The following is a 9,854-nucleotide window of genomic DNA, read 5'->3' as shown; positions in this document are numbered from 1 at the left end:
TATATATATATTAATTAGCTTTGTGTTACATTTTATAAGAAAAAATATTGTTTTATCAGGAGTATGTCTTTTGGTTTAAATAACAGGTACAGCAAAACTAATTTACACCATGTAAAAAGTCAGTGTCACTAGCTCTAATTTACTAGTGGGATGTGTTTATCCTCATGCAAATCACTTCAGTTATTTGAGGCAAAATGTGTGCTTTTTGTGTGAACCCAGCATTACAATATTAAATACTGCACAAAATAAACATAACATCAAACATCTCATGCTGCATGTAACTTTTCAGTCATCAGTGTTTAACCAGCAAAAGATGTCAATAAATCGATGTCATGGAGAATTAGATTGTTGCATCATTCATTCGTTTGTTAAATCCACAATTTCTGGCATAAGCTGAGAAAAAACCCCATCAAATTGACTAAATATTGCAAATTTCTTTTATCGTTTGCACTTTTAAGTACTTGTCATGTTTACTGTCTTCAGTTTAATGATACAATTGACGTGGTGATAAGGACATGTTTAGTCAGTTTACAGAAAACATAATGGTCCCTGCTTTTCAAACTTGTATCATTATTCATTTAACATCCCAAACGATTTAAATTCGTCCCAAATTTGAATACATTGTCATCTGGGTTACTGTCATTAAAAAAAAAGTTTCAAGACAGAGTTTTCTTCAATAAAGTCTTACAATAAGTCATTTTGTTTTCTATTCATGCTTATTCTTATATTAAAAATGTAATAAATATGTTGTATTTTTCACAGAGGCCGCCGTTCATGCCCCCGCCTATGGGTAACATGCCTCCTCCTCCCGGGATGATCTTTCCACCTGGAATGCCTCCATCACCAGGATCAGCTAGTTTGCCTAGTGAGGAAATTTGGGTAGAGAACAACACTCCAGAAGGAAAGGTACTAAGCTCATTTATAATAATAATAATCATCATATAATAATAATGCAATAATGCAAGAGTTAGTTTTAATGAGGAATCAGTGCTGAAATTTTGTTCCTAAAGATGTGCGTGCAAAACATAATGTTTATTTCTAGGGTGCGTTTGCAATGTAGATTGTGTCAAAGCAGCTTAACATAGACGTTCTAGTAAATTGAAACCCAGTCCATGAATTGATCTACAAAGTTATGTTGTACAGAATAATTTACTCTTTATAACATACTGTAAAGAAGGTAGCTGGTTCAAGCCTCGGCTGGGTCAGTTGGCGTTTCTGTGTGGAGTTTGCATGTTCTCCTTGTGTTCGCGTCGGTTTCCTCCGGGTGCTACGGTTTCCCCCACAGTCTAAAGGCCTGCGGTACAGGTGAATTGGGTAAGCTAAATTGTCCGTAGTGTATGAGCGTGAATGTGTGTATGGATGTTTCCCAGAGATGGGTTGCAGCAGGAAGGTCATCCGGTGGGTAAAACATATGCTGGATAAGTTGGCGGTTCATTCCGATGTGGCGACCCCAGATTAATAAAGAAAGAAAATGAATGAACATACTGTAAAAGTTGTCTCTTTCAACTGCAATCTGGGCCCAAATCTCTTTTAGTAGGACTTCTAGATCACAGATTTGGTTCTGTTTCCTGGTTTCCATGTTCCCTGTTCGTGACGTTTTGGCCTTTTAAAGGAGTAGTTCACCCAAAAATGAACATTTACTCACTTTTACTCGCTCTTAAGTGGTTTCAAACCTTTATGAGTTTCTTTATTCTGTTGTACACAGAAGAAGACAGTTTGAAACCTGTAGCCATCGACTTCCATAAGAGGAAAAACAAATACTATAGAAGTCAGTGGCTACAGGTTTCCAGCTTTCTTAAATATATATTCTTGTGTTCAACATAAGAAGCTCAAAAATATTTGAAACAAGGAGTCAGTAAACGAAGACAATCTTAGTTTTTAGGTGAACCTAATAGTCAGTTTAAGTCAGTTTAGGGTTTTGGTTCAATTCAATTTCATTTGTATAGCACTTTTTACAATCATTATTGTTTCACAGCAGCTCTACAAAAGGTGCACATTATTGCATCACATTCAAATTAAGTTAAATTTACAATCAGATATAATTTATTATATACAGACAGAGTTAACCTGCAGCTTTATTGCATATAGGTGATATCCATGTGTACATGTTTAATGAAGTGTATTAAGTGTGTGTGTTGTTCTCGAAGTTCTTGTTGGTTGGCAACATCTCTTTGTATGTGATGTCCTTGAGGTCCTCGATGATTAGCATCATCTCTTCACAGCTGTTGGCATAATCAGGAAGGGTATTCTAGAGTTCAGGAGCCATAAATGAGAAGGCTCGACCTCCTTTAGTAGACCTCGCTAATCTGGGTACTACCAGAAGCCTTGAGTTTTGAGCTCTTAAAGAGCGGGTTGAATTATAGTGAGACAGAAGGTTGGTTAGATAAACAGAAGCTAGATTGTTTAAAGCTTTATAGGTAAGAAGCAATATTTTAAAATCAATATGAAACTTAACAGGCAGCCAGTGTAAGTAGGATAAAAAGTGAGCAGATGTAAAGTATTCCAGCCAGTTGTTTGTTCAAGCTCGCCTGAGGAAGGAATATAAACTCTGACGTCGTGATTAGGCTTGAACATATATATTATATTGAGGCCTCCATTTTGTGTGTTAATGGGAAAGAGCTGCATAATTCAATCTCATGAAGGAATGTAAAATAAATGTATTAAGTCCACACAGACAAAAACGTTATTATTTACAAAACGACATGACTCATCAGCACATCTCTAAACCCAACCAGAGTGTCCTTTCACACCTAGGACCCAAAGATAGTGAGGTGCATATATTCAGAACACTGTATTAGCGTTGTACACATACCTAAAACCCAAGTTGGTATTTTTTTCACGACAATTCAGTAGTGTTTTGGGCTGACGCTGGCCTTTCTCGATGTCATCGATGTCACTCTGGCAGCTACATTTTGCTATACTGAGGTTTATTAATAGAGGATTCTGGGCAAACAGCAGCCAGAGCATTATAGTAATCCAACCTAGAATTAATGAAAGCATGAACTAGCTTTTCTCCATCTGAGACAAATAGTGTGCTTCGTAACTTGGAAAAACCTGTCCTCCATCCTGATCTAGTCCTGGCATGAGCATCCTGTGACTTTTGAAACCTTTCTTTAACACTCTTCCAGGTCTATTATTATAATGCTCGGACACGCGAGTCAGCCTGGACCAAACCAGAAGGAGTGAAGATCATCCAACAGTCAGAGCTTAACCCGCTGATGGCAGCTCAGTCCGGAGGAGCTGCAGCGGCTCCTAACAGCGCCGCTTCTGCTAATGTTGCTAGCACCACCGCTACTGTTGTGACCGACACAGTCTCGACCCAGAGCATGTCCCCCTCCCACACCCTGAGCACCAGCCCTGACCCCAGCACTAGTCCGGCCCCGACTGCATCACAACCCTCTATTAGTGAGTACTGCATATACATCATAGAATGGTCAGCTGTTCCAAATCAGATATATCCAAGTCGTAACATCCGATCTACCTGCAAACACGAGAACACAGATCCGATTCACATCGGATAAATTTCCACACATGAACAAGGCCTGAATCTGATTTGACTAAATCGGAATCCTTGTCATTAGTTTCTGCTTGCACATACATGGGCCATATCCGATCTGTGGCACATGGGAGAAAAAAAATCTGAATTGAGTCACTTAAACATTGCAGTGTAAATGCAGCCTTAGAAATTCCATTATTGTGTCAACACTAGTCTCTTCAAATGAAAAATCAGGGAAATTTGTATTGTTTTTTTTATGTCATATCTAGGGCTGTGCAATTAATCAAAAATACGATTTCGATTTTGGCTTTTAACGATTATGAAAAACCATTAATCGTGATAAACGATTATTCCATCACGTACCGCCCACTTTCCAGTTGTACACATGTGAAAGCTCTTTGCCTCTGCAAAGCTCAGTTCCACGTGAAAATGACTAAAAGCGTGTGCTGTAATGTAACTTTTGCAGCACTAGATGCGCATCATTCATATTTTTAAAAGAGCACGTGCTGTTGTGTGTGTGCGCACCGTGCTTAGCCTCGGACAGGTAGCGTGTGTGTGTGTGTTTGCGCGCGCGCCGCACTTAGCCTCGGACGGCAGAGCACACACACATCTAACGCGATCTTAATGTGAGCGCTTTAATGGTCAAATACAACTAACAACTAACAAGTTGAGAATCAAAAGACACGAGAAAGAGAAACCATATCAGAGCTGCACTATTCTTAAAGTGACAGCGTGCGGTATTCCTGCTGCTGCCGACTGTTTTTATCATTAATTAATAATAAAATCAAAAATACAGTGAAGATGCTTAAAGCACAGTTTAAACATAATAGATTTAATAACTCATTTCTAATAACTGATTTCTTTTGTCTTTGCTGTGATGACAGTACATTATATTTTACTAGATGTTTTTCAAGATAATAGTATTCAGCTTAAAATGACATTCAAAGGCTTAATTAGGGTAAATAAACAAGTCATTGTATAACAGTAGTTTCTTCTGCAGACAATCAAACATATGTATTGCTTGAAGGGGCTAATAATATCGAGCTATTAAAATAGGTTTCTAAATATTCAAACCTGCTTTTACTCTAGCTGAAATAAAACAAATAAGCCTTTCTCCAGAAGAAAAATATTATAGGAAATACTGTGAAAAACCCCTGTTAAACATAATTTGGGAAATATTTATATATAAAAATAAATTCACAGGAGGATGGAAAATTTTGACTTCAACTGATAATCGTTTTGAATAATCCTGATTACAATTATGACCAAAATAATCATGGTTATGATTTTTCCCATAATCGAGCAGCCCTAGTCATATCATTGAAGTCCATATCATGGATTTCTTTTTTTTGTTTGTTTGAGGGAGCACATTTTTGATGCTCCTCACACAATAATTGATTAAAGAATCCCATTATGCATTATAAAAGGTCATATTTTTCGATATATTCAACTTTGTCGACTCTTAGCTTTGATAATCAATGGTTTTAAACGGTGCACTTCCAGATTTAAACTTCAGTTGAATGTTTTCATTTATTTAGAGCTGTTACACACTGCATGGAAACCCATAACAGGGGCTCTTTAAATACAGCAGGATTTCTCCATCAAAAAAAAGAAAAAAAAAGTCAATCAAATGTAAAGTGGCCCTTACTAATATGATAATAATAAACTTTCACTCTGTTATGGGTAAACAATGATTCCCCAAATAGCATGTGTTCTGAACTGTGGCTCCTAGTTAAACATATTAAAGTATATATTACAGATCCTGTACATTATCAATGGTAAAATTATATATTGTGCTTTTTATAAGGGTTTAAAATATATATATATATATTTTGCCAATTTAATACATCTGCAAAGTTTTATTTAATCATCTTTTTTTTTTTTTGTTTTGTTCCTCCTGTAGCATCTGTAGTGTCAGAGATGCCTCCAGTGGTCTCTACTCCTCCTGTTAGTGTCAGTGTGACCCCTGTGGCAGTGGTCAGTGTACCTACAGTAACGGCTACGGTCACTGCAGTGCAGACGATGCCGCTGTTGCATCAGAGTCTTCCTCCCGGCCTGCCTGTGGCCCCGCCGGCTGGTGCAATTCCATTCCCCCCTGTCATGGTTCCTCCGTTCAGAGTGCCTCTACCCGGAATGCACATCCCACTGCCTGGTATGTAGAAATGAGTTGATGCCTTGTAAGTAATTCGAGTTGCAATATATGAAGGCAAGAGACAAAATAAAATAAAGTTTAATTCCCTAATCATGGAAAGAAAACTAAAGACGCATGCCTTTACATGATATTTCATTAAAACAAAAACTATTTACAGAAGTAACCTGGAGTGTTTAGCCCAGTATAAGTCTGTAAAGGGTCTTAAAAAGTGTTTCATTTTGACTTGAAGAAACCTGCAGAAACCCTCAAATAAGTTAAAGAGAGAGTTCACGCAAAACGGAAAATTCTGTAATTGATTACTCAACATTTACTTGTTTCAAACCTTTATGACAAGCAAATACTATGAAAGTCAATGGTTACAGGTTTTCAGCATTCTTCAAAATGTCTTTGTTTTTAAGAGAAGAAAGAAACTCATAAAGGTTTGGAAACACTCAAGGGTACATGTATCTATACATGTTAAATGCATAATAATACTATTTAGTTTAGGGGTGATAATAAATAACTCTTAACCAGTAGATGGCACTCTTTACATATATAAAGTGCGTTCAGACTCAGTTCCCTGCATTTATTGGGACATTTTTATTTTTATTTTTAATACATAGAAAAATAAGTCATTAAGATTATTGGTGTTTAAGGAATAGTTCACCCTGAAAAAAAAATTCCATCATCAATTGCATCCTTCATCTACACAAAAGAAGATATTTTGAAGAATGCTGAAAACCTGCACCCACTGACTTCCGTAGTATCTGTTTTCTATACTATGGAAGTCAATAGTTACAGGTTTTCAGCATTCTTCAAAATATCTTTTGTGTTTAACAGACGAAAGAAACTCAAGGTTTGAAACCACTCAAGGGTGAGTAAATAGTGAGTAATCATTTTTTTGGTGAACTAACCCTTGAAATCAAAACAAATAATAATACATGTGTTTAGTATAGTGGTGAACTTAAATAACTCTGATAACCAGTAGATGGCACTCCTTTCATATATAACATGCATTCAGACTAAGCTTCCTAAATCTATTGGGAAATTTGGTGAATTTTTGTTTTTTAATTAATTAAAAAATAAATACATATATTTATTATTATTATTATTATTAAATGCATAGAAAAAATAAGTCATTAAGATTATTGGTGTTAAAGGAATAGTTCACCCTAAAATGAAAATTTCGTCATCAGTTACTCATCCTTGACTTGTTTCAAAGCATTATGAGTTTCTTCTGTTGAACACAAAATACATTTAGAAAAATTCTGCAGACCTTGACTTCCATAGGGAAATTCCCAACCTACATCCCACATGACGTCACACAGGTTCAACCGCGCATACCTGTTGCAAAAACAGGTTGTAATATCAAACATGTCGTGTTGTGCGGTAGGATGCCAAATTCGAATAAATTAGAAAACGTAACTTTTACCGTACACCACACTGCTTTTAATGCCAACCGCAGACATCTTTGGCTAACAGCCATCAGAATAGCTGAATAGAGTGAGGACCTAATTAAAAACGCTGGACTCTGCAGTTCTCATTTCATATCAGGTAATTTCACGCTATGCTGAATCATACACATTACTTGTTTTAGATTGAAGCAATGATTTCAGCAGAAACAGTTACATACGGTGAATTAAACTGCGGACACTGAATGCTTAGAATGAAATGTAAAAAAGTATGTTCACATACCCTGCCGTACAGGTGCAGTTCGCTGTCAGAATGCAGTTGTTTTGCTTGTTGATGATAACCCAGGCCTTGTATAGCTCCGTTGTCTTTCCTTGTCTTTGGCTAGGCAGAACCTCGGTTTTTAGCACTACAAAGTTTTGAATCTGGTAATCATGGGACATTCTTTCCTGCACATGACCACACCAAATTGTTGGCATCCAAAGACTTGTAGGCCTTTAACTTCTCTTGTAAAATCACTTGGAGTTTCGATGAGATAGTTGTATATTTGGGGCTGGATGCTTGGCTATTTCGTCGTATCCAATATCCATTGGGAGGGTGCTATCGCAAATGGACCTGTCAGACGAACGTCGCTCACCTTAAAGTTAATTTTGCTGAATAACTGATATTAGTTTGTAAATTGCTTTAATGTATAAACATACATTAATATAAATTAATTTGTTGCTAAGTGCTACTCTTTATTTGTGCTACCAGGCATGGGCCCTCCTTTAGTTCCCATGATGCATCCCCAGCTAACTATCGCTGCATCTCCTATGTCTCTGGCGGGTGCTATTCCGCTTCCTGAGTGGTCCGAGTTCAAGACGGCTGATGGAAGGATCTACTATTACAACAACCGAACGCTGGAGTCCACCTGGGAGAAACCTTTTGAACTAAAAGAGAGAGGTACTCCAAAAGTTTGGGGGGCTGACCAATAACTCTTGCATTTGAGTATGTTAAAGCACTGCAACTGCACTTTTCCTATTGGATTGTGTTGCTTTTAATTCTAGATAATTTAGGTTGTTCAATTTATTCTCTTGAAGTTATTTTGAACTCTGTTAATCCAAAGACGGGTTTAGAGTTTTTAATCAAAATAAATTGTATAACCTTTAATATAATCTTTTTTTTTCTTGCTATGAAAATGGCTATAGTAGCTGGCATGGTGTTGAACACAAATAGACAAACAAACAAATCAGTATGCGAGTATGTTATTTTCAGAAATGCTACTTATTTTTGTCTGAGCAGATAAGGACAGCGACAAGGCTAGAGATATCCACAACAATATCAATTTAGATTTAAAGCTTATAGACATGGAAGCCAAAGCTGACTTCGGGAAATCTAAAGAGGTAAGTGTAAAAGCTCACCAATGGTTTAAATGAAGTAAGTTCTGGAAATGTTATTGATCATGTCTTTGATGTTTTAGTTGCCCAGGGAAGAAGATATGACTGAGGAGGAAAAGGCCACACAGAAGGGCAAACCTGTAGCCACGAATCCCATTCCTGGTACTCCCTGGTAAGCTTTTCTACCATCACTGTTTCAGTAAACGTGGGTGAGATAAGCTGCAGAGGTCAGAGAGAGGATAGCAGGACAACAAATTCAACAATGTCTTTGGTTTCAGACAACTTTTATTTAGTAAAGCACATTGGAAGTTTTCCTAAATGCTTGCTGTCAAAGTGACCACATGGTTTTGGTAATTTGACATGCACCACACAACTGCACACTCATAATGTTACCTAGTTACTTAGAACTTCTAATCAGAAATACTTGCGACAGTTTGGAAAACGTAAATGAAAAAATAATAGTTATTTCTAAATTTACTTTAACCTGCATTTCATTGCAGATTTTTCAAAATAAACACTTTGTAATTTTGCCTTTCCTTTTCACAACACTTAAAAGATGTTCAGGGACTGAAGACACTAAGTATTGGAAGTGTTTCAGGTGTAATTTTGTCCCTTTCATCCTGTCATTAAGTCTTAGGGCGGGCAACAGTACAGTGTCGTAATTGCCACATTTTGCACTTCGAAATGCACCACACGTTCTCTATTGGAGACAGGTCAGGACTGCAGACAGGCCAGTCAAGAACCTGCATCCTCTTTCTTCGCAGCAGGACTTTGTAATGTCTGCAGTATGTGGTCTTGTAATATCATGTTGAAATATGCATGGGCATTCCTGGAAAAGAAGGCAGCATATTGTGCTCCAAAATCTCCATGTACTTTTCAGCATTAATGCTGCCATCACAGAAGTTACCTTTGCCAAGGGCACTGACACATAGAAGTATGCGGTATGCGCCGCCTTAAGGCTGATTTATACTTTTGCGTCAAACGGCGGCGTATGCTACGGCGCTGACGCATAGCCCTTCGCCGTGGCCGTCGGCGTCGCTGACGTGCACCTCTCAAAAAATGTAACTAAACATCGCAACGACGCGTAGCGCAAGCTATGTGATTGGTCGGCTTGGTAGCGCTGATGAGTCTGGGCGGGACCAAGAGTCGCGTGAATGGTGCGAGCCTGAGGGAGCGATTGTTTACAAGTGTGGAGTCCCGTAAAGGAGCTCCGGATGGAAAGTTTTGTTTTGTGTTTACCTCATGGTTAAAGTTGTTGCACGTCCGCCGGTTCCTGCCTCAAAATGAGCGAGTTTGAGCCACTTGTACATCCAGGAAGTGTTCAGGTAAAGCAAAACAGTAGCGAAGAAACTCAACACAGAGGAACTTTTACACCTCACTGCCAACTAGCGTTTCGGAAGTGTAATGCAGACCAACAGAGACAGCTCGCAGAAATATAAAT

The 9,854-nt window shown here is 37.8% G+C and overlaps 1 protein-coding gene across 4 annotated transcripts in view; it reads left to right on the top strand.

The window, feature by feature from the left end:
- tcerg1b (transcription elongation regulator 1b (CA150)) overlaps positions 1-9,854 on the top strand; it is a 36,019-nt gene that overhangs the window by 4,665 nt on the left and 21,500 nt on the right. For all 4 annotated transcript variants that reach the window (XR_015520707.1, XR_015520706.1, XM_087301902.1 and 1 more), the window contains exons 3-8: positions 763-906; positions 3,129-3,405; positions 5,400-5,648; positions 7,791-7,979; positions 8,319-8,419; positions 8,497-8,585. Coding sequence is in view for 2 of the 4 variants with exons in the window: in XM_087301902.1 (XP_087158028.1) it covers positions 763-906; positions 3,129-3,405; positions 5,400-5,648; positions 7,791-7,979; positions 8,319-8,419; positions 8,497-8,585 (1,049 nt within the window). In the remaining 2 variants the exon portion in view is untranslated. The remainder of the gene's footprint in view (positions 1-762; positions 907-3,128; positions 3,406-5,399; positions 5,649-7,790; positions 7,980-8,318; positions 8,420-8,496; positions 8,586-9,854) is intronic.

This window comes from Danio rerio, chromosome 21, assembly GCF_052040795.2.
Source record: "Danio rerio strain M-AB ecotype USA chromosome 21, GRCz13ab, whole genome shotgun sequence".
Lineage (NCBI taxonomy): Eukaryota > Metazoa > Chordata > Actinopteri > Cypriniformes > Danionidae > Danio > Danio rerio.
The sequence above is the reverse complement of the archived record's forward strand: the minus strand, read 5'-3'. Positions and strand labels throughout refer to the sequence as shown.